The sequence below is a fragment of the Chrysochloris asiatica genome, unplaced genomic scaffold (genome assembly GCF_000296735.1).
Source record: "Chrysochloris asiatica unplaced genomic scaffold, ChrAsi1.0 scaffold00052, whole genome shotgun sequence".
NCBI classification, from domain to species: domain Eukaryota; kingdom Metazoa; phylum Chordata; class Mammalia; order Afrosoricida; family Chrysochloridae; genus Chrysochloris; species Chrysochloris asiatica.
The window spans coordinates 6,147,324-6,169,605 of NW_006408570.1; the positions used below are offsets into that span (position 1 = coordinate 6,147,324).

At 41.0% G+C, this 22,282-nt stretch overlaps 1 protein-coding gene across 1 annotated transcript in view; it reads right to left on the reverse strand.

Moving 5' to 3' along the window:
- Nucleotides 1-22,282, reverse strand: part of ANTXR1 (anthrax toxin receptor 1) — a 374,982-nt gene that overhangs the window by 273,115 nt on the left and 79,585 nt on the right. Inside the window, exons 4-6 of the mRNA XM_006862995.1 lie at nt 5,328-5,409; nt 4,749-4,782; nt 2,865-2,944 (exon numbers count right to left, since the gene is read on the reverse strand). Coding sequence (XP_006863057.1) covers nt 2,865-2,944; nt 4,749-4,782; nt 5,328-5,409 — 196 coding nt within the window. The remainder of the gene's footprint in view (nt 1-2,864; nt 2,945-4,748; nt 4,783-5,327; nt 5,410-22,282) is intronic.

A 22,282-nucleotide genomic window follows, 5' to 3' on the forward strand; every position in this document is an offset into this window, starting at 1 on the left:
GGCGAACTTCACTGCACCTCCACCCTAGCCACCATCAAGCCCGCCTTCCACACTGCTCTTTTGAGAGCTGAATTCTCAGACTGTTGTATTGATTGGTCATCTATTGAAGTTACTTTCCACCTTAAGCCTAATCTTAGTTCCCCTTCACATCATCTATTGGTTTAGTGGTCCACATTGAGATAGGTGAACCCATGACCTTCTCTTGAATTATGCTACTGAGAAGGCAACAGAATCAATAACATCCAGGTTTGACTTCACTTTAATATTTGATTTATTAAAGGCTCTGACACCTGATTTTCAGGTTCTTGTATATTTCAGAAAAGTAAAAGCAGAAATCCTTGCCAATAATAGATACCCAGTAAATAATTGATATTAAAATATACTAAACCACAAGGTCGGCAGTTCAAACCCACCAGCTGCTCCTTGGAAACCCTATAGTCACTACGAGTCAGAACTAACCAGAGAGCGCTTAAGAACAACAACAACAACAGACATATAGTAAGTGCTCAAATCTGTGAATATTAATTTGAATTATGCTTTCTTTTTTTCATACCCAAAATCTACTGAATTTTGGAGGTTATAGAAACATTAATGTCTTTTCCTTCAGTTTAAAAAATATTCCCTGCTGATTTCAGAATAAAGTCAACATTTAGCCAGTCTTGTCCCAACCTCATCTCCAATAACATCTATGACCCTTCTCTTTCAATTGGGATTCCTCTGGAATCACCAAGAATAAAGCAGTTCATTAAGAAAAAAAACATTATCTTATGTTTAATCTTTCTTTTTCAGAAAGCCCCTTCTATTGGCACTGATACTCTGAATATTTTCCCAAGTTTGTATGTGCCATACCTAACATTCCTTTCTTCAACCTCTATTTTAAGCCTCTGACATCTATCATTCGTTTTATCGTTACGCTCTTCCTTATTAGGGTGTTTGCTTTATTTGACTGCGACTTAGTGCCCAAATACGCCATCTTGCATTCTCATCACATAGTCCCAATTTTGCATATAGAAATTTTTAATTTTCCAAGTTCTCAATGAGTGTGTGTCATTTTTACTTGTGTCCTTCCCATCTGAGAATTATCCACTGCATTAGTTAGGGAGAGAATTCATGTGTTTACCTGCATAATTTTCCCATGCTCTTTGCCAGCAAAAACCTCTCAGAGTTGAACATTATAACATGGTAAGATCTATGGGGCAGGAGTTGGGTCTTACTCCCCGCTGTAGCCCTAGGTTCTAGCATGGTCCTGGCAGTTGCCAACCCTTAGTTAATGATGGATTAAATGAATGAATATTCAAATATATACTTCATGCTTGCTGAGCAGCTGAATTTAAATTGAACAATAGTAGTCAAGAACTTAGAGTCCTGGCATGGTGCTGCAGGATTAGCACTGAACTGCTAACCACGAGGTTGGCAGTTCAAACCCACCCAAAAGACACTCTTGGAAATGCTATGCAAGGATTCTATGAGTTGAAACTGACCTGAAAGCACACAACAACAATAAGTCAAGAGCTTAAGGCAAGTATGAAGCTGATTAACTTTTACCTCAAAGCTTAGCATCTCTCTCCCTCATTGCGTTTTCCCTGTTGTCTTTCTTCTACCTTGGCCTGACTGAATCCTAGTCTCTGTTGCTATTCTTAAGTGCCATCGAGTCTACTCCTCCTCATTGTGACCCCATGAGAGAGCAGAACAGCTCCCATAGTATTTTCTGGGCTATAATCTTTACGGGATCATATCGCCCTGTCTTTTCTCCTGTGGAACAGCTGATGGGTTTAAACCTCTGACTTTTCAGTTAGCAGTTGGGAACCTAAGCATTGTGCTGCTACTGCTCCTTTCTTTGTCACAAATAAAGCCTAAATTCATTATGGGGCTGGGTCAAATATACACATTGTTCAAAATTTAAGACTTGAAAGGATTTTCTAAATCTAAACATTGCTTTTCAATTTCTGAGTAAACTTCTTCTGAAGCTTTTTATATAAATGGAAAGCTTCATTTTGAATATTCTTTCACTTGCCTAGAGGGGTACTTACTGAAAATATAAAGCAAAGGAAAAAAAAAAAATTGTAGAACAGATCACCACTAACTTTGATATCAGTTACTGCTCAACTTTGGTTCACAGAATAAGAATCTCAACGTACATTGTGACAAAATTCTTTTCCTTCTTTCTATTTTAGCAGAAAATCTGAGGGCAAATCGAAGAAAAAAATGTATCCGTTTATCCCCCACCCCCACCACTTGTTTGTTTATAGGTGGTGGTTGTTGTTAATGCCATCGAGTTGGTTCTGACTCATAGCAGCCCTGTATAGGGACCCGAGGAGCAGTTAGTGGGTGTGAACTACTGACCTTGTGGTTAGCAGTCCAAACACTTTTTATTCCTCAATATACAGAATAATGTATAGTTATTTTGAAAGAAAAAATTAACTATAAGACATGAAAATTTACTTCATTAGTTAATTAAGTTTTAAATTAATTAATAAGCCCATCGGCATTGAATCAGTTGTGACTCATGATGACCCCATGTGTAACAGAGAAGAACTGCTCCTCAGGGCTTTCTAGGCTGTCATCTTTATGGAAACAGATTGCCAGGCCTTTCTTCTGCAGTACTGCTGGGTGTGTTTGAACCTTCAACCTTGAGGTTACTACTACAGCACAAACAATTCAAGACACCCAGAGATCTCATTTTATACATGGGACACCGTTTTATCTCTTTTTACACATGGGACACAGTTTTATCCTGGGACTTTTTTTTTTTTAAACAAAGAATACCTATCATTTTGGCAGAGTAGAAAGACTGCAGCTCACTGCAGAAGGGAGAAGGCCGCTTTCCATGTAGGTGTTTGGACACAGGTCAAGGTGTAGCTTACCTCTCTCTCTGAATAGAAAAAGAGATCTTCATGGAGTTCTCCATCAGTCAAAGCAATGATGACGCTGGCTGTCCTGTATCCTGCTCAATAGAACACAAACCGGTCAGGCACCTGCCTCTCAGCCTGGGGGTCCATCTCTTACCAGCTCCACCACCCACAATCATATGGCGAAAACCAATAACTGACTTTCCTTTTAGGACTAGAAGCAACTACATCATGGAGAAGACTGCTTCCAGAGGAAAAGGCTCTACAGGGAAGGCTAGGTTTCTCAGCCTCATCTCAAACAATGGTCCAAACTGATGAAACAGCCATTGAACTGCTAGCTGGGTGGTGTTGTGAGGTGACATCGAGATGACTGACAGCAACCTCAAGTAGCAGAGGAGAACTGATCCATAGGGTGTCCTTGGCTGTACTCTATACCAGAGCAAATTGCCATGTCTTTATCCTGCAGAGTCCTGGGTGGGTTCAAACCACCAACCTTTCAGTTAGCAATCAGGCACTTAACCATTGCACCACCAGGGCTCCTTTAGCTGGAAGCAGCTCCAGTGAATCGAGTGTGGTACCTGTCTAGTAGCAGTCCATTCGACAATTACCAAGGCCTTAGAGCAAACTCTGTCATGTGGGCTGCTCACTGGTTCCTCTTACACACCACAGGTGACCATATGCACTATGTCTTAAAGACATGTTGGCAAAGAGTAATGGTAATCATGATTTATTATACCAAAAATTGTTGCTGTTGAACAGAGTAGAACTGTCCCATCATGTTACCAAGGCATGTTTATGAGAGCTGATTGCTACAGCCTTCTCTGGTGGTCTCCTGACCTTTCTCTTAGCAGTCGAACTCTGAAATCACTGTACTTCCAGGGATCCTTGGAAGTATGATAGCAGTTGGCAAAACCTAGTTGCATTCTTTGAATGATTTTTCAGACTTTTAGTCATGTTGCTGATGAATGATTTATATTAACAAGTGTTGGTGTTGATAGCCGATCTGTTCTATTTATTTATTACCTTTTAGGATGAAAGAGGAAGTAGATACCTTTTACAGGCCTGGAGGAAAACTCCCCACTTATCACCTCTCTTTTAATAGATTTGCCACACATAAAAAAAAAAATGCTTCCCCTAAAAAATATTGTAGCAGTAGTAACAATAGTTAAAAATCATAATTAGTATTATTTCAATGTACCAGACATGCTACTAAGAACATTTCATGCATTTTTTTCCCCATTTAAATGAATGACATCTTAAATCAAAATAACAACTTAAGACTTTACAGCCAATGGCAATAGTGAAGAAACTTGGAGCTCAGAGAAGGATTAAGAAAAGTAAATTTAGCACAAAATCCAAGACTTTAGTAACCCATTCAAGTATTTACTAATCTAATGAATTCAACATGAAAGACTTCATGGGAATTATGGACTGTAGCCTTAAAGAGCTCCAAACTACTTTCAGATGACTTTGTTTATCATCAGCAGGACAGTGAGATTTGACCTGGTACCTGCCATCTTTCTGTGCATTGTTTCTTTAATGATGAAGTACCTACCCAAGGATTACATACAGTATCATATGTGTCTTTGAGAGTTGTACGGGGTTCTAACTACTCATATACCCTTGACTGAAAGATGGTCCTTCTCTATTGGGGAAGGTTGTCCTCTTCAACCGAGCCTGCAGCCTCAAGAAGGATGCACAAGGAACAGTGAAGAAGGAGGACACCATTCTAGTCAGCCGGATTGGCTGAATCAACCCTGGCTGGCAATCAGTGCCAGATCGCCCTCACATTCATCATATGTGTCTTTGAAAACATGAAATTACTGAGGCACATTTTCAGGAGCAAACAGATAAAAAGTTATTTGATTCTGATGATGGTAATTCGAAATGTGATCTTACCTTGACTATTTTCATAATAAATCTGCTCACTGGCCTGAAATACACAAGAGAGAACTATTAGTATAGAGCCACTGTGGGTCATTCCAGATACTGTCATGGGCAGTAGGATCTGGTACTGGATATGCAGTGAAGACTCAGGTTGATTGGTTATGTAATTCACCTAGGTTTCATTGAAGTATCCATGGGTAACTTTTATCTAAAGTTATGCTTATATCAAATATACTTGGACAGATGGATTAGTGATTTCCTTCTCATAGCTGAGATTTATTTTCCTTAAAGTTGAAGGCAATGAAATTCTGTCTCAACCACTGAAGACACCATCCAGGCACATGTCTCTTTGGGGACTAAGGGGGCTTACATGCATAATAGTTAATGAGTAACACCCAACCATTGGCTAATAAGCCCTTCTCAGAGTCAGGGAAGGAGGAAGGAAATTCAGTTCTTTTGGATAGAGTTATCAACGTATAATCTTACAGAGAAAACTATTTTACTCTTTTGTAGTGAGTGTTATTCAATCCCCTTAATCTCATCAGCTTTCCCTATGTTGATATTCAGAGTTTAGAACTGTTTTAAAGTTACCCTTTCAAATCCTTCATGCATGTATGTGTCACCTCCTGGAAGGACTTTCTGCAGTTCTTCTAGGCCTTGACGGATCTGTTCCCTGAAACCCAAAGAAACCCTGCTGTTATTATTATTGTTATTTTAAAAATATTTCATTATGTTTTTGGTGAAGGTTCACACAGCAGTTTTAATTCCCACATAACATTTTCTACCCAAGCTGTTCAGTGACATTGGTTCCATTCTTCATAATGTGTGGACATTCTCATTGCTTCTATTCTGGTTGTCCTGTTTTCATTAACCTACTTGCTCTGTATCCTTATAGTCTCACCTTTATTTTAAGTCATTCTAGGCTATTTGCTCTATCTTTGTAGGTGATTATTTTTTAAAGGTACACAGTACTTATAGGTGATGTTGTTGTTGTTGTTAAGTGCCATTGAGTCAGAACCGACTCATAGCAACACCATGCACAGCAGAACAAAACAAAGTCCGATCCGGGGCCTGACAGTCACTATTTTTTGAGCCAATTTATGATGTAGCTACAAGGTAACCTCAGGGGTTAGTTTCAGTTCAAACTGTGAAGAGTATCTCAGGTCCTGATGTGGCACTGTGGGATAAGCACTGGACTGTAAGGACGGTTTGAATCACAAGATTGGTGGTTCAAACTCATCAGACACTCACCAGAAACCTTATATAGGGTCGCTATGAGTCAGAACCAACTCAACTACCCTTGACAAAACAAGAAGCCCTGTTAGCCTTATTAGATCACTTTTTATTTTGCTGTTGGTAGTTGTATTCACCTGTTTTTTCTTATCTTCATCCACATTGTTATCTAGCCCCATGAGTTTGCCCTCCAAAAGGAAGGCCTTTGATTACATCATCCATTCAGGCACAGAATAAGTGGGCATAGAGTGAGATTTCAAGGATAGAGGGGAAGGACCCTTCTGAAGGAATTCCCATCTGCTCATGCAAGTTTTCTTTTCCCTTGTTATTAAGTGCTGACTAATGAGTTCCAACTCATTTTGTTGTGGTTGTTAGGTGCCATCGAGTTAGTACTGACTCATAGTGACCCTATGTCCAACAGAACAAAACACTGTCGGTCCTGCCCAACCTCACAATCATTGCTACATTTGAGCCCATTGCTGCTGCCACTGTGCCAAATCCATCTCATTGAGAGTCGACCTCTTTTCTCCGACCCTCCACTTTACCAAGCATGATGTCCTTCTCCAGGGACTGATCCCTTTTGACAATATGTCCAAAGTACGAGTGACAAAGTCTGGCCGTCCTGGCCTCCAAGGAGCACTCTGCCTGCACTTTTTCCAACACAGATTTGTTTGTTCTTTAGACAGCCCATGGTACTTTCAATATTCTCCTCCAACACCATAACTCAAATGCATCAATTCTTCTACAGTCTTCCTTATTCACTGTCCAGCTTTCACATGCATGTGAGATTATTGAAAATACCATGATTTGGGTTAGGCGCATCTTAACCCTCAACTGACTCATAAAGGCTGTGTTTAAGTTTCCGAGGTTTTAAATTTTTGTGGGAGCAGAAAGCCTTATCTTTCTCCCACAGAGTAGCTGGTGGGCTTGAACCACCGATCTTGTGGTTCGCAGTTCAACGCTTATCCTATGGAGCCACTGTGTTCCCCTCCATACTCTTAGCAGAAACAAACTTTTCACTGTATCTTGGATATTGCGTCTTAAAAGTACAACTGCTTCTGGATGGATGGGGGCAGATACAGCAACTTAGATCAATTTACATCAAGATGTAAATGACTCATATAAGTCAGAAAGAGGTGAGTACCAGGAACCCGGGGAAGGCTACCGGAAGGACTGTGGACTGAAGGGGGGAACGTGTCCAGAGCAAACTTTGCCACCCGCACAAATTTTCCTAAGGAAATAGTGTGCAACCAGCTTTATAAATAAAAGCTCAAGGAATCTGTGTCTTCCAGGATAATCAAGTGTGTTTTCTGTGGGCTGGTGCCTGTGCTTTCTGGTTCTGATTGTTCAAGATGGTGGAGGGGACAGAAAGAGGAAGTGGGTATGGCACTGAGCAAAGGGTATGATTGTCAGTAGGAAATGTAAATGGTTTGAGGACCAAATAGAATCTTTGTGGACCATTCTCTCTGGAATATAGATGCCTATATTCATGTTTCTGTATTTTAAATAGTTTGTCTATAAACTGGCAAACCAGTTGCCATTAATTCCAACTCCTGGTGACCCTTGTGTGTCTAAGTAGCACTGTGTTCTAGAGGATTTTCAATACTTAATTTATCATAAATAGATCACCAGGCTTTTCTTCCAAAGCACTTCTGGGTGGATTCATACAACCAACCTTTTGGCTAACAACTGAGTGTGTTAATTCGGGACTCCTAATAGCTCCATGTTGTACAGAAAAGGGCACAAAAGCATAATTCCTTTAAAAACAACAACAACAACAAAAAACCCCTTAACTTTATTCATAGATTAGCGTAGTGGTTACGAATCGGGCTGCGAACCACAAGGTCAGCAGTTCGAAACTGTCAGCTGTTCCGCAGGAGAAAGATGAGGCGTTCTGCTCCCATAAAGATTTACAGCCTCAGAAAGCCTGTACAGGGTCGCTATGAGTTGGAACCGACTCCATGGCACACAGCCAAAGGGCTTGAAATTACTTTTCTTTCACTGTGGTCCTGTTAAGATAAGAGGGTTGAATATTCTCTATTTAAATTAGGGAAGAAAATGCCTTTCAAGAAGGGAAGAAACCTAGCCATATACAAGGAATTGATCAATGTTTTTTTTATTTCATTCTCACAAGAACCACTCCAGGTGAGTATTGTTGTCCCCATATCTACAAGGGAGAAAAGTGGGCTCAGAGAGGTTAAGCAAGAAAGCAGAACTTGAAGTCCAACCTGTCTGACCACAAATGCCCCTGGTTTCCCACTCTGCCAAGCTGTCTTCTAGCATGAAACAGTGTTGGAAAACTGAGACGCCTTTGCTACTTGAATGAGTGAAGAAGAATGGTAATTCTAACACTGTCTCAGCACTTACAATGCGCCATACTCTTCTCTGACAACCTTTTGAGGTAGATACTACTGCTACTGCCATTTCACAGATAAGGAAACTGAGTCACAGAGAGGTTCTTCCTACTGCTGCTGCTGCTGTGTGCTGTCAAATCAGTTCTGACTCATAGCAACCCGGTATAGACTTTCCGTGACTGGCACTGTGGGTTAGTGTACTGGATTGTAATGTCGGTTTGAACAGCAAGGTCGGCGGTTCCAACTCATTAGCTGCTCCTCAGAAACCCTGTACAGGGTTGCTATGAGTTAGAATTGACTTGATGGCACTTAACAACAACAAAACATTTTTATGGGAGCAGAAAGCCTCGTCTTTCTCCCATGGAGCGGCTGGTAGGTTTGAACAGCTGACCTTGTGGTTAGCAGCCCAACGTGTAACCTGCTTCATTGCCTGCTTAGTTGTTGTTGTTAAGTGCCACTGAGTCAGTTCTGACTTATAGTGACCCGTATAGGTTTTCCAGGAAGCAGCTAGTGGGTTTGAACTGCTGATCTTATGGTTCAAACCGACATTGCGGTCCAATGCTTATCCTATGTTGCTGTTGTCAAGTTGGTTCTGACTCATAGCGACTCTGTATAGGGTTTCCAAGGAGTAGCTGGTAGGTTTGAACTACTGAACTTGTGGTTTGCAGTCCAGTGCTGATCATACAGTCCCACACCAGCAGCCGAGTGCTTATCCTATCTGTTGTTGTTGTTAAGTGATGTTGTGTTGGTTCCGACCCTTAGTGACCCTGCATAGGGTTTCCAAGAAGTGGCTGGTGAGCTTGAACCGCTGACCTTGAGGTTCAAACAGACTTTGTAGTCAAGTGCATTAACCCACAGCACCATACCAGGAGTCCAGTGCTTATCCTATTGTTGTTGTTAAGTCCACTGAGGTGGTTCCAACCCATAGAGATGTTGTATAGGGTTTCCAAGGAGTGGCTGGTGAACTTGAGCCACTGACCTTGTGGTTCAAATCGACTTTGCAGTCCAGAACATTAACCCACAGTGCCACACCAGGACTCTACCTGAAATACTAAGTGACAAAGATAAGGGTTGGTACCCAGAAGTCCTGCTCTTACTCACTATTTTAAAGACTTTCATAAATACCTCTTTTCACAAAACAAACCCACTTCTGTGATGGATGCTGACTCAGAGTGACCTGACAGGACAAAGTGGTGGTGGTGATGTGCCGTGGAGTCGGTTCTGACTCATAGCGACCCTGTACAGGGTTTCCGAGGTTGTAAATCTTTACGGGAGCAGAAAGCCTCATCTTTCTCCCATGGAACCGCTGGTAGTTTCGAACTGCTGTCCGTGAGATTAGCAGCCTGATTTGCAAACATTACACTACCTGAGTGCAAACTGTTCCCACCAGTCAGAGACTCCTATTTCAACTCTGCTATTGAATATGTCCCATGCATCAGAAGAAGGGATGGTGTCTCCTACCAAGGTTATGGAGGTTGGGGAGATGGCAATTGCAGGTTGGCGGTTTCAAGAGTGTCACCACAGCAGAAGCAGTGGCAAGGTGGTGTGAGGGTCAGGTTGGAATATGAGATGGGATGGTATGGGAGGTGATGGTGAGACTAGAATAGGAAAATTGGGGTCTGTTTCTAAGCATACATAGATGGCACTGTAGAACCCTGGGGGGCACTTAGAGAGGTTACCTCTGATGCTTAGGTGTGAGGAGACAGAACGTTAAAAAATAAATGTGGTTTTATTCTTTGGTTCTGGTCTGTGAGGTCTGGGATGTTTTCAGAACACTAAACTTAGAATATCGTGTTAAGATTGAAGCTTAAGGAAGAGGATTTAAAACAACAGCAACAACAGAAAAAACCACCCCAGGCATATTGGGGGTATGGAAAAGTTCCTTGGCTTTATCGCATTGTTTTCCCTGCCAGATAAAGTCTGGGAACTGGGGTGTTTTCTCTAAGCCTATTTCCTTTTCTTTACAAGTATTTTGTTGAGCTCTCTGGCTTCTTGGTACCAGAATAAGCAAAGCCTGTTCGGGAAATTTTCCTTATCCTTGATACTTTGCGCCTGCCAAGATAGGAACTCATTAGTTACAGACTGTAAGCACAGACCCTCAATATACTACCCTCATAACTCAAAAGATCAAATAACTTTATGACCCCATCTCTCTACTCTCTGCCCCTTCTCGACAAACCCACAACATCTAAGCTAACAAAACTCATGGCTTCAAGGGAACTTTGAGCCTGTTTTATTTCTGGGACAACGGAACTATGAATAAAGGTCTATTCTTCAAGCTCTCTTAGAGAATGAAGAAAATTGGGAGAAAGATCTCTTCGAGGGTTGATAAGAACCTCTCTGAGAACTTGGCTATTACCAAATGAAATGCTAGCTTCTTGGGAAATTAGAGAGGCTGGGAATCCTATGAAGAAAGGCTGCTATTAAAAAATCCTCCTGTTTTCCTTGGTGGTTTCATATGTCTGCCAAGTGTTCCTACTTAGAAGCTAAGGGATTTCAGGGTAGCATGACTTGTGCTCTTCGTGCAACCCCCACAGTGCTTGATGATGAGCGCAGCCAATTGATTGTAGAATGAATTATTCCAGTCTGGGTGCACTCATCTATCTATTCATCCATCTTACAAATATTTATTGAGGACAAGTATTTAGGGTGAGGGTGGGCGAGAATCAGTATCAGTGCCTGCTATTAAAGGTCCCATTTATCTAGGGTTTGCCAGACTCACTATTTCGAGCTAGTGTCTCCCATATGATGTCTAAGTCTGCCTATTACTACCAAACCAGAAACATCAAGGCAATAACCACCCATCATATACAATCTGAGGATAATAACACTTATTCTTGGTACTGCTGTAAGGATTAAATGATGTAATCTAGTTTTACAGAAAGGAAGAAACAAGTTCCAAATTACTCATCTTGCATCCATAGACTGATCTGGGATTTTGGCCTATTTCAGTGTTTCTCCAAAAGCCTTCAACTGGTAAAATTTTCTACCACTTGTAGCTCTTGAAAATTAGACATAAACATTTTGGCCTAAAGAAAATTGGAAGAGTGAGGTTTTGTGGGGTACCCAGTGCCAAAAGGAAGGTCTTGGTAAAAGTGGACCACCCAGGCACTTCAGTAACCAGTCATCAATAACGCTACTAGAGATGGTCAGATGCAACAGCAGTGAATTCTGAACTAAGAATGTTTGATTTGGACTTTTTCTGTTGCCCTGGGCCATTTTTTACACTTCATTGAAAATTACTTTCTGAGATTCCAGTTGTGTTATGATGTTTGGATAATATTTACTGCTGAAAACAGTGCTTATGAATACACATAAGTAACGTTAAGAAACACTTCTGTAAGATTTTATCCCAAGTACTTTTCTGCTGCAAAATTCAGTTATGCAAGGTCTACCATATTTTCATTCTGTAAAAAACAGCCTCTACCACCATCCAAAAATAACCCAACATCAGTTCTGCATTGTCGAGTTATTTCCTTGCCTCCTAGTGAAAGGTCTTCGGTGGATTTGGAATTTTCTCAAATGCCTTGCAGTAGTTGACTTTAGAGCCCCAACTCATATAGTAAACACACATTACTAGTTATTATCTTTAATGCTATACTCTATAAACAATTTCCAGATGGCCTTATGGCTCCAGTTGTTGAGTAGGGTCAATGTAATGAGCAGAACAAAATAACACCATTAAAGGAATTTTGGTGTTACTTTTGGGGTTATGAAATTCTGTTGTTGTTAGATACCCTTGAGTCAGTCTGACTCATAGTGACCCAATGTACAACAGAAGGAACTATGGGGTCCTGTGACATCCTTTCTTATTCATTGACCAGCTTTTGCATGCATAGGAGGGGACTGAAATGACCATAGCTTGGTCAGGTGCACCTTAGTCTTCATAATGATGTCTTTTGTTTTAATATTTCAAAGAGTTTAAACTACTTTTGATGCAGATTTTTCCGAATACAATATATCCTTTGACTTCTTGACTACTGTTTCATTAGCATTGATTGTGGATTCAAGTAAAATGAAGTCCATGACAACTTCAATCTTTTCTTTGTTTATCATTATGTTATTTACTGATCCAGTTGTGAAGATTTTTGTTTTCCTGATGTTGAAGTGTAATAAATACTGAAGGCTATATTCATGTTTTTGATCTTCATCAGTGAGTGCTTCAAGTCCTCTTCACTTTTAGCAAGCAAGACTGTGTTACCTGCATATCTCAGGTTTTCAATGACTCTTTCTCCAATTCTCCAAGCCATATTCTTCGTCATATAGTGCAGCTTCTTGGATTATTTGCTCAGAAAATAATATATATATATATATAATTTTATTTTATTTATTTTAATATATATATTGTTGTTGTTGTCAGGTGCCATCGAGTCAGAACCGACTCATAGCGACCCCATGCACAGCAGAACGAAACAATGTCCGATCCTGGGCCAACCTCACTACAGCTGCCACACTTGACGCCATCAATGATGCTACCTGGCTGATCCATCTCGTTGGGGGTCTTCCTCTTTTTCTCTGACCCTCCATCTTACCCAGCATGACATCCTTCTCCAGCGATTGTTCCCTCCTGACAATATGTCCAAAGTATGAGAAACGAAGCTTAGCCATCTTGGCCTCCAAGGTGCACTCTGGCTACACTTCCTCCAAAACAGATCTATTGGTTCTTTTGGCAGTCCATGGCACTTTCAGTATTCTCCTCCAACACCACAACTCAAAGGCATCAATTCTTCTACAATCTTCCTTATTCACTGTCCAGCTTTTGCATCCATACGAGGTTATTGAAAATACCATGGCTTGGGTAAGGCGCACCTCAGTCCTCAAGCTGACATCTTTGCTCTTCAACACTTTAAAAAGGTCTTGTGCAGCAGATTTGTCCAATGCAATACGTCATCTGATCTCTTGACTGCTGCTTCCTTGAGTGTTGATAGTTGATCCAAGAAGAATGAAGTCCTTGACAACTTCAATCATGCATCTCATGTTCATTGACTGATCTGGAATTTCAGCTCATTTCTGTGTTTCTTCAAACACCCTTACCTGGAACATCCAGCCCACGTGCTGTATAAGGCCTGAGAAAGCATTTGATCTGGGACTGCCAAGGCAACCATAGTTCCAGCCATCACATTGTTGTTGTTGTTAAGTGCCATTCAGTCAGTTTTGACTCATAGCAACCGTGTATAGGTTTCCAGGAGTCCTGGTGTGGCACTGTGGGTTAATGCGCCAGACTGCAAAGCTGTTTGAACTGCAAGGTCGGCAGTTCAAGTTCACCAGCTGCTCCTCGGAAACGCTACACAGGGTCGCTATGGGTCGAAATCAACTCGACGGCACTTAACAACAACAACAACATAGGGTTTCCAAGGAACAGCTAGCTGGTGGTTTTGAATCGCTGACCTTGTGGTTCGAAGTCCAATGTTGATCCTACAGTGCCACACCAGATATAATTAACTCACATTGGTGGTGGTGGTTATGTGCCATGGAGTTGGTCCCGAGTCAAAGCGACCCTGTATAGTGTTTCCAAGACTGTAAATCTTTATGGGTGTGGAAAGCCTCATCTTTCTTCCATGGAACGGCTGGTAGTTTCGAACTGCTGGCATTGAGGTTAGCAGCTCGACTCGTAACCACTACGCTACCAGAGGTCCTTTAACTCACATTGTTGTTGTTTTTAAGTACCATGAAGTCGGTTCCAACTCATAGTGACCCTGCACAGGGGTTTCAAGGCTGTAAATCTTTATGGGAGCAGAAAACCTCATCTTTCTCCTGTGGAATGGCTAATAGTTTCAAACTGCCAACCTTGAGATTAGTAGCACTACGCTACCAGATCACATTGTTGTTATTGTTGTTAAGTGCCGTCGAGTCGGTTTCAACCCATAGCAACCCTGTATAGGGTTTCCAATTAGCAACTGGTGAGCTTGAACCACCAACCTTGCAGTTCAAACGGATTTGCAGTCTGGTGCATTAACCCACAGCACCATACCAGGACTCACCAGATCACATTAGGGGTGGGTTAATTAAATGTTTGACCAAATACAGCAGGCTAATTTTTTTTTTGATGTTTCATTGTGAATTATGGGATAGTTTACATGGGAGAACTTAGCTTTACATTCATCCTATCGTTTATTGTTTCATTGTCATGGTTACAATCCTCTCCATGCATCATCAACTAACCAAAGGATATACCCTGCAAGCCTGCTCCGCCGGTCGTCAGCACCCAGCCCTTCTCCCTCTCTGGGTCTAGAATCCCCAGCCGCTCCATCTCTCCACATCATCATCTCATAGCAGGATACTTTTTAAATTGATAATTTTTATGGCCTGTGAATGATGTTATAAATTTTGGCAGAATAAAGCCTCCCCAAAGGAGTGCCGGTAGCATAGTGGTTATGATTCAGGCTGTGAACCTCAAGGTCAGAAGTTCGAAACTACCAGCTGTTCTGCAGGAGAAAGATGAGGCCTTTTGCTCCCATAAAGATTTACAGCCTTGGAAACCCTGTACAGAGTCGCTATGAGTCAGAACCGACTCCATAGCACACTACCACCACCACCATCCTCATGTGGTGCTATTGGGCTAAATACGTCAGACTTCAAAGTCATTGAATTACAAGGTCGGTGGTTCAAGCTCACCAGCTGCGCCTTGGAAACCCTATACAGGGTCGCTATGGGTCAGGATTGGCTCGATGGCACTTAACAACAACAACCCCTGCTGTGTAGGGTTTTCAAAGAGTGGTTGGTGGGTTTGAAATACGGACCTGGCCATTCAAACCAACCTTACTGTTCAGTACTTACCCTACAGGACTACACCAGAAGGATCTGTAATAATGTCTCCTCTTGCATTCCTAATGATATTGGTAATTTTTGTTTTCACTTTTTCTTTAAAGTTTTTATTGCGAATTGAGTGAAAGTTTACAGGCAGATCATCAGTTTTATAGTCAACAAATCATATACTTTGTTTCATTACAATGATTATAATCCCCTCCATGTACCATCAGTTAACAGTATTTCTCTCTATTCATTTTAGCTCTTTTCTTTTTGAACACTCAGGCATATATAATAATTGAAACCACCAAAGGGCATATTCTGCAAGCCGCCGCCTGGCCACTAGCTTTCAGTCCCTCTCTTTCTATGAATCTAGAGTCCTCAGCTGCTCCCTTTCTCCATGTCCCCATCTCTGCCTCCATCTCTCGTGTTGGTCGCTGTGTCTCTGGATAGGGTCCGCATTCTGCTTATGCTCTTCGCCCTTGATGGTCCTAGGGTCCTCTGTTTCTGGACTGTAAGATTACCTACTCCCCTGTTTTTGTTACAAAACTTCTACCTTTACTATTTTGACAGTCGCAGTTAGTCGTGATAACAATTACTATTTTTGTTTTCTCTTTTTCTTGATCAACCTTGCTAGTGTCTTTTGATTTTAATAATCTCTAAAAAGAACCAACTTTGAGCTTTGCTAATTTTCTTCATCTATTTTTGGTTTTATTGAGTTTGTTTAGTATTATTTTCCATTTCTTGCTTAATTTGGATTTAGTAAATGCTTCCCTTTTAGCCCCTTTTGTTTGGTTGGTTGGTTTTTTTTGTTTTTTATTGTGAATTATGTGATAATTTACATGGGGGAACATTAGCTTTACATTCATCCTATCGTATTTCTTTTCATTGCAATGATTACAATCTCTTCCATGCATCATCCAACAACCAAACGGTACACCCCGCAAGTCTGCCCTGGCCATCAGCACACAGACTCTCTCCCTCCCTGAGTCCAGAGTCCCCATCCACTCCATCTCTGGTGTCACTGCTTCTCTGGATAGGGTCCCGCACTTTGTTCTTCTCCCTTGATGTTACCAGGGACCCCTGCTCCTGGACTGCAAAATCAACCACTCCTGAGGATTTCTGCTCCCATAAAGATTTACAGCCTCGGAAACTCTATACAGGATTGTTATAATTTAGAACAGACGTGATGGCAGTGGATTCAGTTTTGGTTTAAAAACCAAGAAGACCCTTGTGATGCAATGGTTAATGCTTGGCTGCTAAATGAAAGGCTGGCAGTCCAAACCCACCAGCAGCTCCCTGGCAATCTACTCCCCTTAGGACTATAGCCTAAGAAACTCTATAGGGTAGTTCTTTTATGTCCTATAGGGTTGTTATGAGTCAGAATCAATTTGACAGCACACAACACAACAAGCACTAATAAATCAACCCTTAGATACACAAGACGGATCCCTGGTGGTACTGTAGGATAAGCACTGGACTACAACCATCAGGTCATCAGTTTAAATCCACCAATTGCTCCCTGGGAGAAAGATAAGGCTTCTGCTCCCGTAAATATTTACAGCTCCAGAATCCCAATATAGGGTCACTATGAGTATGAATCAACCATATGGCAGTGGGTTTGTTATACAGATTGTTGTTGTTGTTGTTGCTAAGTGCTGTCGAGTCGGTTCCGACCCATAGCGACCCTGTACAGGGTTTCCGAGGCTGCAAATCTTTATGGGAGCAGAACGCCTCATCTTTCTCCCGCGGAGCAGCTGGTAGTTTTGAACTGCTGGCCTTCAAAAAATCATGGAAAATTCTATGGTCTTTTAATTCCATTTTCCAGTCAATCTTTTGAAGCTTCCTGGTATGGCATTGTAGGATCCACACTGGACTGTGAACCACAAGATTGGCAGTTCAAACCCACCAGCTGCTCCTTGGATTATACAGGGTCACTATGAGTTGGAACTGACTCGACGTCACTTAACAAAAACAACACATGTCATCAAGAAATTTTTGCTTCTGTACACCAGAAAACAAGTATAAGAATATACACTGAAGCTTTGTTTGTAAAGCAAAACATGTGAAATAAACTGTCCATTGAAAAGAGAACAGTTGTGCAGTATTACAACAGAATACAATGTAATAGAAAAGTATGTAATAGTTCAAATTAATCACCTACAGATACAAAGATGTAGCTCAAGAACATAATGTTGTGTCTAAAAATCAAGTTCAAAAAAATAAACAATACACGATGATTATTTAAAGTTCAATGTGGAAAAACAATGTATTATGTTGCTTACATGGATTTGTAAAAGTCCACAAAATCCAATGAAATGATAAACTCCATAATTAGGTTAATGGTTATCACTGGTGAGGGAGGAAAAGTGTCAATGTTACCTGTAGCATGTTAGTTCATAAGCGTGGTAGTAGCAAATGGGTACCTGTAAGCATTTTAGTTCATAAGCTTGGTAGTGGCAAATGGGTACCTGTAAGCATTTTAGTTCATAAGCTTGGTAGTGGCAAATGGGTAACTGTAAGCATTTTAGTTCATAAGCTTGGTAGTGGCAAATGGGTACTTTTTTTAGGCGTGGTGTTGTTGGTAGGTGCTGTCAAGTCAATTCCAATTCAGAGTGATCTTATGTACAACAGAATGGAATACTGTCTGGTCCTGTGTCTTCCTCACAACTGTTTTTATGTTTGAGCCCATTGTTTCAGCCACTGTGTTGAGCCATCTCTTGGAGGGTCTTCTTCTTTTTCACTGACCCCCTACTTTACCAAGCATGATGCTCTTCTCCAGGGACTGGTCCCTCCTGATACCATGTCCAAAGGACATGAGCTGTCTCACCACTGTGGCTTCTAAGGAACATTCTGGCTGTACAGGAAGTACTTCCTCCAAGTCAGCTTTGTGTTTTTCTGGCAGTCCACGAGACTTTCAATATTTTTCACCAACACCATAATTCATATTCATCAATTATACTTTTTTTACACTTGAAATACTTAATAATTTAAAAAATTCTTGCAGTTGCCTTCAAAAGCTGATCCTGGGGTACATGAGAAAGGATCTAGGGCCTACCAAACCCCAAACCAAACCAAATCAAACCGCAAACCATTGAGGTAATTCTGAGTTACAGCAATTCTATACAGGGGTTTCCAAGACTGTAAATCTTTAGAGGAGTAGACAGCTTCACTTTTCTTCCAAGGAGTGCCTAGTGAGTTTGAACTGCCAACCTTGTGGTTAGCAACCTAATGCGTAACCCACAATGCCCACTAAATGCAGAACTGAACAACTCACTCACACTGGAGGCTAGGATGTGTCAGATGTTAATGGACAAGACTGTTGCTTCGGTTGTCAAGTTGCCAATACTGGAATTGTTTTGTGAGGCCACTGAAAATTACTGTCTAGCTTCTGACCTGAAAACTTGACCCTTTAATTCCAATGACTCCTGCTGTCTTCATCCAGACAACAATGATACTTCTGGATGCTGCACTGTTGGTTTTTTCATCTCTATTTGTATTTGCCACATGAGGAGTACTAGGTGAGGAGGGGAAGTAGCCAACATAGCCAGAGGATCTACAATGATTCTGTTGAGTGCTTCCAGATGGAATTCACTAAAGTCTCACAGCAATGGCATATGGTAGGCATTTTTATCTTCATTTTACATATGTGAAAGCAGATTCAGAGAATAACATGCACATGGAACCTAGACTGGGTCCTGCTCCAAAGTCTGGATCTCTCCAATGCATCTGTAGTTCCCAAATTTAGCATGGAACACTATACCAGAAAGTACACAGAGACACAAGACAAATATATTTTTCTGGAGCATAAATTGCACTTCACAAATTGAGAAAATAAGATTTTTTATATACAATCAAATACTGGCATACTATTGAATAGAATACAAAATGCACACGCATTTTTTAAGATAAAAAGACTCTGAAGAAAAGTCTTGCTTTTAGCTAACAGCACCCACAGGACCTTAGGGTCCTAACCTAAATATCTGAGAAGAACTAGAATATACCAACCTCACAGATTAGTCAGTTCTAAGAACTACTGAATTGCTCCGGGGGGGTTCTTCTTATCATTATCGTGATTCAAGACATTGTGATTCAATGTCTCCAGAAAAGACATTCTCTTGAATGTTCTTGCCTGGAAGAATTCTCAAGGAAACAATAATTCTTATCTGGTCTCAGGCTAAAGCAGTTACATTCTGCCCATTCATTATCTGTCCATAGAGGGCTATCAACTGGCCGTATGTTTCAAAACTTGAGAGAAAGAACTGGAGACTCACTCTTTGACTTGCAGGCATCCCTTGATTTTTTTGTGCTTTGCAGATTTTTTGTTTTTCACAAATGAAGGTTGGTGGCAACCCTGTGCTAAACAAGTTGGTCAGTACCAATTTTCAATAGCATGTGCTCACTTGGTGTCTTTGTGTCACATTTTGGCGATTCTCACATAATTTCAAACTGTTCTATAATGTTACTGCATACTTAACAGATGAATGTATAGTATAAATACAACTTCTATGTTGTTGTTGTTAAGTCCCGGGAGTCGGTTCTGACTCATAGTGACCCTGTACAGGGTTTCTGAGGCTGCAAATCTTTACAGGAGCAGTAAGCCTCATTTTTCTCCAGCGGAACACCTGGTAGTTTCAAACTGCCGATCTTGAGGTTAGCACCCGATCTGAAACCACTACGTTACCAGAGCTCCTATTGTTGTTGTTGTTGATCCGACCTATAGCGACTCTATATAGGGTTTCCGAGGAGCGACTGGTGAGCTTAAACCGCCGACCTTGCAGTTCAAATGGCTTTGCAGTCCGGTGCATTAACCCACAGCACCACACCAGGACTCCAGAGCTCCTATAGTCACTGGGAAACACAAATTTGCATAACTCGCTTTACTGCAGTGGTCTGGAACAGAACCTGTAATATCTCTGAGTTACGCCTGAACAAGGAATCCTGGTGTGGTACTGTGGGTTAATGCACCAAACTGCAAAGTCATGTGAACTGCAAGGTCAGCGGTTCAAGCTCACCAGCTGCTCCATGGAAACCTTACACAGGGTTGCAACTCTACGGCACTTCACCACAACAAAAACAATGCAGGAACAGTTAGATATGTTGTAATAATTTGAGGTGGGCTTTGTCCAAGAGGACTTTGGGTTATTCTTTAGCTGTCTGTTAAAGCCCCAACAACAATCATAATAACAACAACAAAAAAAAAAGGAAGCCAAACCGGCTTTGGAATTGATCTGACTCATGATGACCCCATGTGTGTTGGCACAGAACTGCACTCCACTGGGTTTTTAATGGGTAAGGTCTTTTGGAATAGAGTTCCAGGTCTTTCTTCTGAGGCAACTCTGAGTGGACTGGAACCAACACCTTCCAGTTTAGTAAACACTTAACTATGTGTCTGACATCATAAATCCTCTCAACAATTCTATTAGGTAGAGACTAGCCTCACATTCACTGGAAAGAGAAATACAAACACAGACAGTCAAGGAACTTTCCCATGGACACAGACCTCATCTCTTAATCCAAAGGATAAGAGAATAAATAAATGCCAACCTCTCATAATTCATTTGGCCATGCATGTCCTCTCACAACTAAATAAAGATTAACTCAGAATTGAGCGAATCTAGGTTCTTTCAAGCACAAAATATCTGAAGACTCTTTTTCTCTCTTATTTTTAAACTTAGAAAAGGCCTTCAAAACTGCCTCTCATGGTAATGACAACCTATAATTATTCTGCTCCAAGAATCAAGCAATATGTTCAGAGTATGTCATTTTTCCCTGTGACAATAATGGCAAAACCATACTCTCAATCAAACCCAGAAGATGTCTGCGAGGGATATGGAGATGTGGTCTCTTGATTTCCACTGAGCAGTTTGAGCCAAGAGTTCTTGGCTTTCACTCCGTCTCCTTAAGCAGTAAGCAAGATATTTAACCTCTTAACCCCATCTGTGAAATGCTGATGCTACCCTTCATATCCCTTTAGAGTTATCAAGAGTATTCCTAAGCTGAAAAATTTCAAAACAAGATGAAAATGAAATATGTAGGTAGCATATGCTTTCAGAAACTCTTTTTGAAGAACTTGAAGAGGATTTTCGTGGTGAACTGGGTATGCCTGAATTTGTTTGGAATTTTACAATGCATATAAAATTGTGAGAAACCCCACAGTGTAGTGGTTAAGAACATGAATACTGAGGGAATGCTGCCTGGGTTCAAATCCACTTTCCTACAGTTTTATAACCAGAGAGATGCTTACTTGTACTTTATTGACTATGCAAAGGGTCGGGCTGTGTGGATCCTGACAAGCTATGAATAACCTTGTGAAGAATGGGTATCCCAGAATACGTCATTGTGTTCATGAGGAACCTGTTCTCAGACCAAGGGGTAGTCATTCCCTATGTTGTTGTTGTTGTTAAGTGCCATTAAGTCGATTCCGACCCATCAACTATTTTCCCTTATTCTAGATGAAGAAAGTATCCTAGCTTACTGGCACCTTGTTAGGTGCTATTGAGGTGATTGCAACATGTATGACTGAGTAGAACAGCCCCGTAGGGTTGTCTAGGCTGTAATCTTTATAGGAGATGACCAGGGTCTTCTCCCACAGAGCTGTTGAGTGGGTTGGGATGGCCAACCTTTGGGTAAACAAGGATCCAAATGTGTGACTGTTACACCAGTGTTGGGAGGAGGTTCTTTTAGGTGTAAACTTTCCTCTCGACACTGACTCCCTCCCCACAATAGCTGCAGTCCACACCAGGAGTCCCTAAATCCTTCATGACCTTCTCTCTTGTATGAGGGAGTTTAATGAGTAAAATGCATTGTAATTCACTATAGTTTCAAAAACAAACAACAAGTCAAATAAGAGAAGTAATTAGAAAACCAGAAAGAATGAATTAATAATAGTAAAAGAAGAAAATAATGAAAAACAGAACAAAACAAACACATAATAGAAGTAGTGAATTGAAGAGACAAACAACTTGATTAAAACAATGATCATGTAAGAAAATAAGATCACTGTCAAAGAACTACTTCAAGAGGATTTAGGATTATTTCCTCTGTACACAGGGTTGATAGGGATGGTCAACTTAGACACTGGCTACCTAAAATGGGGGAAGAAGGGCTATAAAGGCATGAAGTGACTGGCTTATAAGTTTTCAAGAGGGAGTTTAGTTTCAGAGTGTGCAGGGGAAGGTAGAATCCCACTGAATAGTTTTCATCTTGTCT